Genomic DNA, 14,288 nt, shown 5'->3' with positions numbered 1-14,288 from the left:
GAATAGCTTTTAAAAGTATGAAAGAGAGATGGGGAAATGTTACATGCACATTGCTCTACCTAATATGTAGTGTGTTTCTGTAAAATCAAAAGGTACCCTGAGAATTGGGAAACAGATATGTAATCCATCTGAGAATTGTATCCAACATTTATTTATTTATTTATTTATTTATTTATTTATGCCACGAAGCTTATTACTGCGGCTGGTGCCTGTATGGTAAATCCACTCTTCCCAGTGGCCTTTTTTTTTTTCTTCTTCATCTTCTTCTTCCTTTTATTTGATAGGACAGAGATAAATTGAGGGAAAGAGACATAGAAATGGGGAGATAAAAAGGACAGCTTGGGGCACCGGGCCGTGGCACAGTGGGTTAAGTGCACATGGCGTGAAGCACAGGGATTGGCCTAAGGATCCCAATTTGAGCCCCTGGCTCCCCACCTGCAGGTGGGTCCCTTCACAGGCGGTGAAGCCAGTCTCTAAGCATTTGCCTTTCACTTTCCCTCTCTGTTTCCCCCTCCTCTCTCCATTTCTCTCTGTCCTATTCAACAACAACAGCTATAACAATAGCATCCATAACAAGGACAACAAGGGCAACAAAATGGGAAAAATGGCTTCTAGGAGCAGTGAATTCGTAGTGCAGGCACCGAGCCCCAGCAATAACCCTGGAGGCAAAAAAAAAACAACAAAAAATGAGGGAGTCGGGTGGCAGTGCAGCGGGTTAAGCACACGTGGCGTGAAGTACAAGGACTGGCGTAAGGATCCCAGTTCGAGCCCCCGGCTCCCCACCTGCAGGGGAGTCACTTCACAGGCAGTGAAGCAGGTCTACAAGTGTCTGTCTTTCTCTCCCCCTGTCTGTCTTCCCCTCCTCTCTCAATTTCTCTCCGTCCTATCCAACGGCAGCATCAACAACAACGATAATGATAACCACAACAATGATAAAACAACAAGGGCAACAAAAGGGGAAAAAAATGGTCTCCAGGAGCAGTGGATTCGTGGTGCAGGCACCAAGCCCCGGCAATAACCCTGGAGAAAAAAAAAAAAGAAGAAGAAGATGGGAAAAGGAAAGTAATTAAAAAAGAAGAACTACAGGAGCTGGGGAATAGCTCCCCAGGCAGACTGTATGCCTTACTAAGTGCAAGGTCCTTGGTGCCAGCATCACTGATGGTGGAGCAGTGCTGTCATAGCTGTTCTTTCTCTGTTCTCTCTCTCTCTTTTTTGCTTTCAGGATTATCACTGGGGCTCAGTACCTACACTACAAATCCACTGCTCCTGAAGGCCATTTTTCTCATTTTTTTTATTGGATAGGACAGAGAGAAATTGAGAGAGGAGGGGTGGATAGAGAGACAGAGAGAAAGATAGACACCTGCAGACCCTCTTCACCGCTTGTGAAGTGACCCGCCTGCAGATGGGGAGCCAGGAGCTCAAACTGGGATTCTTGTGCGGGTCCTTTTGCTTCGTACTATGTTGGTATGCTTCTAAATTCTGTTTCATTGGTTTAATCCCCCCTGCTTAACACTATTCTATTTACATAACCACTGTTAACTAAGCACTGCCCTGCCTCTAGGGCATTGGTTTAATCCTCACTGTTTTGCACGCTTTTTCCTTCTCCCCACCCCCTATCCTACATACATCCTCTTCAGACCTGACTCTTCCGCCTCAGGATATATAAGGACAAGATTGTGATTAGAGATAGCTTAGATTGCACTGCGTTCCACATGAATAGAGACTGAGCTGCGCACCACTCAGCCAGGAGTCCCTCGCTCGCGCGAAGCTAGCCCAGCAGTACTGTGTGCACTGAAGCCGGTGCACTACCTCCTGACCCCCTCATAGCTCTTCTCTAATTTGCTCTCACTCCTTCCTACTTCTCACTCTTTTCTTCCTGTAAATAAAAAAAAAAAGAAAAAGAAAAAAGCTGGGCCAAGAAGGCCCTCAGCAGCATGAAAGAGAACCTGAGTTCCTTCCTGGTCTGTGCAAGGATCCCAGTTTGAGCCCCAGGTTCCCCACTTGCTTGGGGTCGTTTCTCAAGTGGTGAAGCAGGTGTGCAGGTGTCTATTTTGTCTCCCTCTATTTTCCTCTCCTCTCTATTTTCCCCTCCTCTCTCAGTTTATCTCTGTCCTATCAAAAGAGAGAGAGAGAGAGAGGAAGGAAAGAAGGAAGGAAGGAAGGAAGGAAGGAGTGGAGGAAAGGTAGGCCCCAGGAGCAGTGGATTTGTACTGCAGACACCAAGTCCCAGTGATAACCCTGGAGGCAAAAAGAAATTAAACATTGGCCGCAGAAGGAAGCTGAAGGCCATTGACAAAAATATCTTAAGTCTGCTTGCTTTGTCATGTGCATGACCGTGGGTCCAGGTGGGCTCCTACCTTACAGAAGGAAGTTTTGGTGCTGTGGCCTTTCTCTCTGTCTCTGAGGGGGAAAAAAAAGTTGGCCAACCCCTGGGGAAAAGGTTGAAGTATAAGATGAAGCTGTGATATTAGCACTCTGAAGTTTACTCAAAGTCCCTAGTCATGTGGTTCTTGCTGATTGATATTGTCTCTTAAACTGTTGACACTCAGGAAGAAAGATGCTCTCAATCACAATACCTAGTCTTCCTGATATCTTCATTCTTTAGCTGGAGATTGTTTTAGTGATGTTATACTTTTTTATTTGTCAATGTATAATCTGTATCTTTCAGCGGATCCTTTCGAAACTATACTGAAGTCATTGTTACGTTATCAGCCTGTTGGTGGGAATATGAGTGAAAACCACACGAGGAAAAAATTGTGTGAACGAGGTGTGGCCAATTGTCTGCATAGTAATTTTACCCTCCTCCTAAAGGTAAGGTGACAGCTAGTATTCTGTCTATTCTGAATACAGGATTAGTGTTTTTGTTAGCTTGTTTGCCTGCTTGTTTTTATTATTATTGTATCTTGTCTTTGCTATTCTTTCCTTACTTCTCTTTCTAAGTTGGTTTTTATTCTCCTAAAGTTCTGAAACGAAGCAAACAAAAATCTTAATACCTAGAGTCTTTATTTTAAAATTATCTTTATTTATTTATTAGATACAGCCAGAAATCAAGAGGGAAAGGGCGATAGAGGAGAGAGACAGAGAGACACCTGCAACACTGTTCCACCACTAGCAAAGCTTTCTCCCTGCAAGTGGGGACTGGAGGCTTGAACCTGGGTCCTTGCCCTCTGTAACATATATGCTCAATTAGATGCACCACTTCTTCTTCTTCTAGCGTTTGCCCTTCTTCCGTAGCCAGTCAACAGCATCAGGTTGAGCCTGATGTAAAGTTTCGAGACCTCCTTTGAATCTGGAGAGGTGGCAGTCATTGACTATGTGGGTCATAGTCTGTCTGTAGCCACAGGGGCAGTTCGGGTCGTCTCTGGCTCCCCAGCGATGGAACATAGCGGCGCACCGGCCATGGCCTGTTCGATAGCGATTGAGGAGGGCCCAGTCATAACGTGCTAGGTCCAAGTCGGGTTGACGCTTGCAGGGGTCTGTGGTGAGGTGTTTGTTCTTTACCTCAGCTGACTGCCAACTCTGTTTCCAAGAGTCTGGAACAGAGAAGTTCAGTGTAGGCGTAGGGGACCAGATTGGATGACGAGACGTCAAGCGTTGGACAGGGTGGGTGAAGATATCCGCGTATATTGGCAGGTCCGGTCGAGCGTAGATGTGGGAAATGAACTTAGATGATGCCGCATCCCGACGAATATCTGGCGGGGCGATGTTGCTAAGAACTGGCAGCCATGGAACCGGGGTGGAACGGATGGTTCCAGAAATTATCCTCATGGAGGAATATAATTTGGAATCGACCAAGTGGACATGGGGGCTACGGAACCATACTGGGGCACAGTATTCTGCAGTGGAATAGCATAATGCCAGAGATGATGATCGTAGTGTGGAAGCGCTCGCGCCCCATGAGGAGCTGGCCAGTCTTGCAATGATGTTATTCCTCGCGCCCACCTTTGCTGCAGTTTTTATGAGATGTTTGTGAAATGACAGAGTACGATTGAGAGTAACGCCAAGATAGACTGGCTGGGCTTCATGCCGGATTCTCGTATCGCCAAGCTGCCCATTAAGCTCACGTGAGGCCGAGGCATGGTGTAGATGGAAAACAGATGATACCGTTTTAGCAGTGCTAGGAATTAGTCGCCATTTTTTACAGTAATCAGATATCAGAGACATGTCTTTCGTGAGTGTTTCCTCGAGGATGTCGAACTTGGATGCCTGAGTTGCACAGCAGATGTCATAGGCGTAGATGAACTTCCTTGAAGAAGTTTCTGGGAGGTCATTGATGTAAATATTAAATAGCGTAGGAGCCAGAACAGAGTCCTGGGGGAGGCCACTTGAGACAAGTCTCCATCTGCTAGACTTGTCACCCAGATGTACCCGGAATCTTCTGTTTTGGAGAAGAAACGATATAGTGTTGGCCACCCATGGAGGCAGGCATCTTGAGATCTTGACCAGGAGACCACAGTGCCAGACCGTGTCATAGGCTGCTGTGAGATCAACAAAGACAGCACCTGTCTTTAAATTCTTCTGGAATCCATTTTCAGTGTAAGTTGAGAGGGCCAGGGCTTGTTCGCAGGTAGATCTTCCTGAGCGGAAACCAGCCTGGGCGGGTGATAGGAATTTCTCTGTAAGATGAGAAATACGTGACAGAAGCAGCCTCTCAAGGAGTTTGTAACACACGGAGAGGAGAGAAATTGGTCTATAGCTGCACTACCAGGCCCAAATACCTAAAATCTTTACATAAGTTGAAATGATTAGAATGGAGAGTCACAAGAAAATTTATCAAGGCCAGGTGGTGGGGCACCTGGTTAAGCGCATACACTACAGTGTACAAGGACCCAGGTTCAAGCCCCTGGCGCCTGCAGGGGGAAAGTTTCACAAGTGGTGAAGTAGAGCTGTAGGTATCTTTCTGTTTCTCTCTCTATCCCCCCTCCCCTCTCAAATTCTTTCTGTCTCTATCCAATAATAAATTAAATTAAATTTCTTTATCAATAGATTTGTTCTTTATTTTTTCTCTATTTTAGTATTTATTAATTCCATTTACTATATTATTTTTTTTCTTTTTAAAAGATTTTTTTATTCCCTTTTGTTGCCCTTGTTGTTTTATTGTTGTAGCTATTGTTGTTATTGATGTCGTTGTTGTTGGATAGGACAGAGAGAAATGGAGAGAGGAGGGGAAGACACAGAGGGGGAGAGAAAGATAGACACCTGCAGACCTGCTTCACCGCTTAGAAGCAACTCCCCTGCAGGTGGGGAGCTGGGGGCTTGAACTGGGATCCTTCTGCTGGTCCTTGTGCTTCATGCCACGTGCGCTTAACCCACTGTGCTACTGCCCAGCTCCCCATTTACTATATTATTATACTCATATGTGCTAGTTTCACATAAGAGAGTAAGAGTAAAAAGCTAAACCCCACTCTAGTATATGTGAAGCCTCAGATATGCAAACCCTGAACTCGACCAGTTGAACTATTTTCCTGGCACTTGCCATTTGTTTTTAAGCCAGACTCTAACCCAGTGTTGCTTAAAATGTGGTCTGAGCTCATCAGAAACACTTTCTTGTGTTAAAAATGCAAGTTGATAGGCCTCTGCTTGAATGAACTGAATCACTGTGTAGGACCTAACTATTTATTTTTGCATCCAGAGTTATCCTTGGAGCTCAGTACCGGTACTACAAATCCTCCACTCATTGTGGCCATTATTTTCTTTCTTTTTTTTTTTTCCATTTTATTCGATAGGACAGAGAAAAATTGAGAGGGGAGGTTCAGAGTAGAGAGAGAAAGCAAACGCCTGCAGACTTGCTTCACTACTTATTATGCATCCCCACTGCAGTAGGTGAGTTGGGCTCGAACCTGGGTCCTTGAGCATAGTAATGTGTGCACTTAACTGAACGTGCCACTGCCTGGCTTCCAAGGCCCTAATTTTTTAAAGGCTTGTTTGTTTGCTTCTGAAGGACAGGAAGTGAGAACCAGAGCATGACTCTCGCATTTAATGTAAGGTATCGAACTCAGGACCTTATGCTTGAGAATCCAGTGACTTATCCACTGCATCACCTCCTGGAACAAGGAGATGATGTTGTTGTTGTTATTGTTTATTTGTTTGTTTGTTAAGCTCCACAAATGATTTTTTCTTTAATATATATATATATACACATATATATATATTCCCTTTTGTTGCCCTTGTTGTTTTATTGTTGTAGTTATTGTTGTTGTTATTCATGTCATAGTTGTTAGATAGGACAGAGAGAAATGGAGAGAGGAGGGGAAGAGAGAGGGGGAGAGAGGTAGATAGACACCTGCAAACCTGCTTCACTGCCTGTGAAGCAACCCTCCTGCAGGCGGGGAGCCACAGGAACCGTGATCCTTCCACGTGCGCTTACTGGCCCTTGTGCTTTGCGCCGTGCGTGCTTAACCTGCTGCACTACTGCCTGATTCCTTATATTTACATTTTTTTTTTGCCTCCAGGGTTATTGCTGAGGTTCAGTGCCTGTACTACGAATCCACTGCTCCTGGAGGCGATTTTTCCCATTTTGTTGCCCTTGTTGTTGTGCTTGTTATTATTGAAATAGCTGTTGTTGTTGTTGTTGTTGTTGGATAGGACAGAGAGAAATGGAGAGTGGAGGGGAAGACGGGGGAGAGAAAGATAGACACCTGCAGACATGCTTCACCGCTTGCGAAGCGACCTCCTACAGGTTTGTACTGGATGGGTTAATGGTTTACAGCTGTTGTTGCCATGTGGGCAGTCTCCTCGTGAAATTTCTCTGTAGGACACTCACCTGCATGTCAGGTCCTTTTCTCTCATCATGAATCGGACCCCAAAGTTCTCTTCACTTCCTTCTTCTCCAGAGTCCTTTGCTTTGGTTCAGTACATCCCACCCAGTTCAAGTTTTTCTTTTCTTTTATTTATTTATATTGCCACCAGGGTTATGCCTGCACTATGTACCTACTGCTTCCAGTGGTGGTCATCTTACCTGTTTTGTTTTTTTCTTTCTAGAGAGGACAGATAGAAATTGAGATTGGGGAGGAGGTCGAGCTGTGGCTCAGTGGGTTAATCGCACATGGCACAAAGCGCAAGGACCGGCATAAGGATCCCAGTTCGAGCCCCCGGCTCCCCGCCTGCAGGGGGGGTCACTTCACAAGTGGTGAAGCAAGTCTGCAGGTGTCATCTTTCTCTCCCCCTCTCTGTCTTCCCCTCTTCTCTCCATTTCTCTCTGTCCTATTCAACAACACACCAATAACAACAACAATAACCACAACAATGATAAAACAACAAGGGCCACAAAGGGGAAAAAATAGCCTCCAGGAGCAGTGGATTCATGGTGCAGGCATTGAGTCCCAGCAATAACCCTGGAGGCAAAAAAAAAAAGAAAAGAAATTGAGATGGGAGGGGAAGGTAGAGAGGGAGAGAGAAAGAGTTGCTTCACCACTTGTGGAGCATCCCCCCTGTAGGTGTGGAGTGGGGCCTTGAACCTGGGCCCTTGCACATGGTAATGTGTAGGCTTAACTGGGTGCCCCCACCCCCAGTCCCAGGTTTGCCTTGTGTTTCCCTTCTCTGTACTTTTTTTTGCCTGCAAGGTTATTGCTGGGGCTTAGTGCCTGCACCTCAAATCCACTGCTCCTGGAGGTCATTTTTCCTCCTTTTTGTTGCCCTTGTTGTTGTAGCCTTGTTGTGGTTATTATTATTGTTGTCGATGTTGTTCATTGTTGGATAGGACAGAGAGAAATGGAGAGAGAAGGGGAAGACAGAGAGGAGGAGAGAAAGATAAAACACCTGCAGACCTGCTTCATTGCCTGTGAAGTGACTCCCCTGCAGATGGGGAGCCGGGGGCTCGAACTGGGATCCTCATGCTGGTCCTTGTGCTTTGTGCCACCTGCGCTTAATCCACTGCACTACTGCCCCCGTACTTATTTTTAAAGTTCAAGCTATAATTGAGCTACTTTCCTCTCTCTCTCTCCCTCTCTCCCCCCCCTCTCTCTCTGTCTCTCTGCCTCTCTCTCTCTCTCTCTCACTTAGCATGATGTCTTCAAGTTTCATCCAAGATGAAGCAAGGCAATAACTTCATTTGTAAAAATCATTCATTCATTCATTCATTTATTATTCGATAGAGATTGAGAGGGGAGGGGGAGATAGAGAGGGAGAGGAACAGAGAGACACCTGCAGTCCTGTTCTGCCACTTGTGAAGCTTTGCCCCTGCAAATGAGAACTAGGGGCTTGAACCTGCATCCTTGCGTAGTGTAATGTGTGCACTTAACCAGGTGCACCACTGCCTGGCCCCTGACTTCATCATTTTTAACATCAGAGTAGTATTCCATTGTGTACACATATCACAGTTATCTTATTCAACTATCATTGTGCCTCTGGATTGCTTTCAAGTTTTGGCGAAGTGTCCCTTTTTCTCCTTGCATCCTCTTCAACATTTGTAGTCACACTTACGTATAATGTATAACATTCTCAGGTGTAAAATGGTATCTCATTGCTCCTTTTATTTGCATTTCTCTAATCATCAGTGACTTAATGCACTTTTTCATGTGCCTATTTGCCCTCTGGATTTCTTCTTCGGTGAAGTTTCTGTCTGTGTCCTCTCCCGATTTTTTTTATCATAATATTTATTTATTTATTTATTTATTCCCTTTTGTTGCCCGTGTTGTTTTATTGTTGTAGTTATTATTGCTGTTGATGATGTCATTGTTGGATAGGACAGCGAGAAATGGAGAGAGGAGGGGAAGACACAGAAGGGGAGAGAAAGATAGACACCTGCATACCTGCTTCACCGCGTGTGAAGCGACTCCCCTGCAGGTGGGGAGCCAGAGGCTCGAACTGGGATTCTTATGCTGTTCCTTGTGCTTTGTGCCATGTGCGCCTAACCTGCTGCGCTACTGCCCAGCCCCCTTTAATGGTTTTTTATAAAAACTTCTATTTTATTTATTTATTGAATAGAGATAGCCAGAAATTGAGAGGGGAGGGGGAGATAGAGACGGAGAGACACCTGCCGCTCTGCTTCACCACTCACAAAGCTTTCTCCCTGTAGATGGGGACCTGGGGCCTTGAATCTGGTTTCCTTGTGCATTATAACATGTGCACTCAACCAGGTGCACCACCACTCAGCCCCTAATGATTTTTGTTTGCTTGTTTATTTTTTGCTAAGTTTAATGAGCTCTTTATGTACTGTGGCTATTAGTCCTTTATCTGATGTATGCTGTATAGAGATCTCCCATTCTGTAGGATGTCTTTGTGTTTGGATGATGGTAACCTTTGCTGTGCACAAGCTTTTCAGTTTGCTGAAGTCCCACTGGTTTGTTTTTGCTTTTGTTAATTGGACGTGAGTCTTTGAAGACATTCCGGAAGCACAGATCATGGAGTGTTCTGCCAATGTTTTCTCCTCTGGATTTGGTAGTTTGATATATTGGGGGCTGACTTTTGTGCACAGTGACATGCGGTGACCCAATTCCCTTTATTTCACATTTTAACCCAGTTTTCCCAATACCACTTGTTGAAGAAATTCTGTCCATTTAAAACTTTGATTTCCCTTGTCAAAAATTTGTTTACCATAGGTTTGGGTGTCTATGTATGTTTTATAGACTTCTTCACTTTCAAACATTTACTCATGTCATCAGATTTTTTCTGTGTCACATTATATATATAAACAAACTGTAAATTATAAACTGTAAAAATTTGCAATTTTTACAAAAAAGATATTTCAAATACCTTGTTATCTCAAATACAAATGTTACCAAATAGTATTGTATTATAGAGAAAAATGGAAATTCTTTTTCATTTGAACAATGGTGTATAATGAGTGTGACTCTGTAATAAAGTGAGTACCAAGTTGAAAATAAATAAATAAATAAATAAATACTCTCAAGGGTCCAGGTGGAGGACACACCTGGTTAAGTGCACACATTACAGTGTACAAGGATCCAGGTTCAAGTCCCTAGTCCCCACCTGCAGGAGGAAAGCCTCACAAGTGGTGAAGCAGGGCTCCAAGTATCTCTCTCTCTCTCTCCCTCTCTATCTCCCCCCTCTCTTCACAATTCTGCTCGGTCTCTATCCAATTACAAATAAATACAAATATTTTTTAAAAAGAAAGAAAATAGCAGTATTGTCTAGTGCCAAGACTACAGGCTTATACAAAATACTTTTTATTTAAATAGATCTGCATGCTCAGTTGTTACCTAGCTCTTTTTTTTTTAAATTTCTTTATTGGAGGACTAACAGTTTACAGTTGACAGTAAAATACAATAATTTGTACATGCATAATATTTCCCAGTTTTTGTTTTTTTCCCCTTCAGATTTAGTGCTGTGACTTGGTGCCTGTACTACAAATCCAGTGCTCCTGGAGGCCATTTTTTTCCCATTTTTGTTGCCCTTGTTGTTGTTATTGGATAGGACAGAGAGAAATGGAGAGAGGAGGGGTAGACAGAGAGGGGGAGAGAGATAGGTACCTGCAGACCTGCTTCACTGCTTGGGAATCGACCCTCTGCAGGTGAGCCCAGTTTTCCACATGACAATTCAACCCTCACTAGGTCCTCCTCTGCCATCATGTTCCAGGACCTGGACCTCCCCTTCCCCCGGAGTCTTTTACTTTGGTGCAGTTCACCAACTCCAGTCCAAGTTCTGCTTAATGTGTTCCTTAGCCTTTGTGATCTTACTTCTTATTTATCTTAAATTGAGGAAAATAACACCCACATAACAAATTTGCTGCGAATTAATGATGTAGAGTTTCTGGCAGCAGGTAGAATATAGCAGTTGCTCAGGAATTAGCTGTCCTTTCCTTTTCCTCAAGAAATGATTTATCTCGCCATTTGTTCACTGCTCTACCAACGTCATCTTTTAAAAAATATTTTTCTTTTTCTGAAACTTTGCTTCCTTTTTGATATTTCTGTCTTAGTTAATGCATTCCCCCTTTCATGCATGAACTGTTATAGTTGACTGGCTTACTATCTGTCACACTTGGTGGGATACATAGAAGTCCTTCCAGTGGAACCCGGTCCCCAACACTTTGAAGGAAGCTTTGGTGTTGTGTCTTTGCCTCTCTCCCTCAGTCACTTCGTCTGTCTGAACAAAAAGAGTCATCCTGGAGTGGTGAAGCCCCAATAACAACAAAAGTTCTTTCTGTTCTATAGAGATTAATCTAAATTCACTCACAGATGTCCAGATATCCTCAATTACTATCATATTTTAGAGGTTAAATGATTTTTAGAGATCTAGGAGGTAGCTCAGTTATAGTGCAGGAATTGTATATATGATATCCTGAGTTTGACCCCTGGCAGTGTATATGCCAGAGTGAAATTCTTGTTCTGTCTCCAGTTAAATAAGTAAATGAAGGGAGCCAGATGGTGGCACACTGGGTTAAGCACACATAGTAAGAAGGGCAAGGGCAGATTCCAGTCAGAGCCCCTGGCTTCCCACCTGCGGGGGAAGGGGTTGCTTCACAGACAGTGAAGCAGGTCTGCAGGTATCTATCCTTCTCTCCCCCTCTATCTTCCCTTCCCTTCTCAATTTCTCCCCGCCCTATCCAACAACAACAATGGGGAAAAATGGCCTCCAGGAGCAGTGGATTCATAGTGCAGGCACCGAGCCCCAGCAATAACCCTGGAGGTAAAAAAAGAAGTTCATTGGTTTAATAGCTTGTTTGTATATTAGTAAAAACCTTGATTTTTCTTTCTTCTCTGCTTCCAACTAAGTTATATTAATTTATTTACTATTTTATCATGGGCTTTAGTTTCCAAACTTTCTGCCTTTTTTTGTTGTTGTTCTGTAATCAGCTCTTTTCTCCCCTCCTGCCTTATCAAAGACAAATCAAGGTGGAAAATCACTTCTCAGTTTTCACATGTTCACTGCCATCATATTTTCAAGTGTTGGTTCACAGACTAAGCATTGACAAATTTGCTTCAGGCTCACAGTGTTTTTATTTATTTATTTATTTATAAAAAGGAAAAATTGACAAAACCATAGGATAAGAGGGGTACAACTATCCACATAATTCCCACCACCAGATCTCCATATCCCATCCTCTCCCCTGATAGCTTTCCTATTCTTTTTTTAAAAAGCTAAATTAGAATGGTTTACTCACTTCTTTTTTAAAAAATTTTTATTTATAAAAAGGAAACATTGATAAAACCATAAGATAAAAGGGGTACAGCTGGTAGTCGGGCGGTAGCGCAGCAGGTTAAGCGCAGGTGGTGCAAAGTTCAAGGACTGGCGTGAGGATCCCAGTTCAAGCCCCCGGCTCCCCACCTGCAGGGAAGTTGCTTCACAGGTGGTGAAGCAGGTCTGTAGGTGTCTGTCTTTCTCTCCCCCTCTGTGTCTTCCCCTCCTCTCTCCATTTCTCCCTGTCCTATCCAACAACGGTGATATCAGTAACAACAACAATAATAACTACAACAACAAAAAACCAACAAGTGCAACAAAAGGGAATAAATGAATAAATATTGAAAAAAAAGGAGGGGTATAGCTTCACACAGTTCCCACCACCAGACCTCCGTATCCCATCCCCTCCCCTGATAGCTTTCCTATTCTTTAACCATCTGGGAGTATGGACCTAAGGCCATTATGGGATGCAGAAGGTGGAAGGTATGGCTTCTGTAATTGCTTCTCCACTAGAACATGAGCATTGACAGGTCGATCCATACTCCCAGCCTGCCTCTCTCATTCCGTAGTAGGGTGGGGCTCTGGGGAAGCAGAGCTCCAGGACACATTGGTGGCGTTGTCTGTCTAGGGAAGTCTGGTTGGTATCATGCTAGTATCTGGAACCTGGTATCTGAAAAGAGGGTTAACATACAAAGCCAAACAAGTTGTTGAACAATCATGAACCTAAAGGCTGGAATAGTGCAGATGAAGACTTGGGGGGTCCTCCATTTTGTAGATAGCTAGTGGGCATATTTTAGTTTTATTCCAAAGGGCCTGTGGCTATACGAGTTTTTTTTCCCCCTGAGCATGAAATCTGATATGCAGGTGGATCCAAGTTATTGTCTGGGGAGATGATGTCATGGCTGGAAAAGGAACAGAAAGCTGGGTCAGGGAAGAGAATAGCTCCCTAATATGGGAAAGGGGTATAAATATTGTTGACTGTAAACCCCATTGATTTGATCTAGCCTGGGGCCCATATTCAGCTTAGGAGCCTATATGACCTCTGTATCCCTGTAGACCCAAGCTCACATTCTGTGGTCAGGAGTAGGAACGTTCCAAGCTGCCCCAATATTAGGACCCATCTTCCTCAGGTGTCGCATAGAGTATGTTATCCAGCCTCCCTTTGGAGGATGGAACATTCTCTACCGTTGTTGATCCAAGTTGAGGGTAATGGGGACCCACAAAGGAGTCTATTTTGTTGTTCCTGATAGAGATGACTGGTAATAATGGAGAGAGGGATTTATTCGAGGTCTAAGCCCATCAAGTCTGTTTGGGAATCTCAGGACTCCTTAAATAGTGCCCCAGCTGATGAAATGGCCTGTAGTGACTAAAGAGTCATCACTAAAGTATGACTCTTTAAAAAAGTAAGTCTCTTGCTCTTACTCAGCTTTTGCAGTCCTTGCTTTGCTAAGGTTAGCTTTGGAGTGAGTGAGAGAACTGTAATAGGAAGTAGCTGAGGAAGTTATCTAAGTCTTAATTAGACACTATTTCATTAGGAACTTTATACTGACTCTGTGTACTTTTGCTTTCAGATATATATATATATATATTTTTTTTACCCTAATTTATGGATACATGTGAACATATGCTCTATCTCATGGGACCTGGTCTAAATCTTTGTTAGGAAGTGAACCACCTGGAATGGAATCATCACCATAATGTATTTCAGGCTCACATTGTTAACCTCATAGCAAAAGCCAGTGATTTAGTTGAAGCATTAGTCAGAAGTACAAAGTAAATATTTATTCAACATGATTAGAAAGTGCTGCAAAGTGCTGCTGGGGGCCAGGCAGTGGCACAGCACGTTAAGCGCACATCTCAGGAAGCACAAGGACTGTTGTAAGGCTCCAGGCTCCCCACCTGCGGGGGAGTCGCTTCACCACCAGTGAAGCAAGTCTGCAGATGTTTGTCTTTCTCTCCCCTCTCTGTCTTCCCCTCTTCTCTCCATTTCTGTTCTATCCAACAACAGCAACAGCAATAATAACAACAACAAACAAGAAGAGCAACAAAATGGAAAAAATAGCCTCCAGGAGCAGTGGATTCATAGTGCAGGCACCGAGCCCCAGTGATGACCCTGAAAAATATAAAATAATAAATAAATAAATTAAAAAGAAAAGTGGGAGTCGGGCAGTAGTGCAGCGGGTAAAGTGCACATGGCAGGAAGCCCAAGG

General features: G+C 43.8%; 1 protein-coding gene across 1 annotated transcript in view; it reads left to right on the top strand.

Moving 5' to 3' along the window:
- Window positions 1-14,288, top strand: part of LOC103111214 (cytochrome P450 20A1) — a 43,840-nt gene that overhangs the window by 14,410 nt on the left and 15,142 nt on the right. The window contains exon 4 of the mRNA XM_060194104.1: window positions 2,669-2,811. Within this exon, the coding sequence (XP_060050087.1) occupies window positions 2,669-2,811 (143 nt within the window). The remainder of the gene's footprint in view (window positions 1-2,668; window positions 2,812-14,288) is intronic.

The sequence above is a fragment of the Erinaceus europaeus genome, chromosome 7 (genome assembly GCF_950295315.1).
Source record: "Erinaceus europaeus chromosome 7, mEriEur2.1, whole genome shotgun sequence".
Taxonomy (NCBI): Eukaryota; Metazoa; Chordata; class Mammalia; order Eulipotyphla; family Erinaceidae; genus Erinaceus; species Erinaceus europaeus.
Note: the sequence above shows the minus strand (reverse complement) of the source record. Positions and strands in the feature narration are given on the sequence as shown.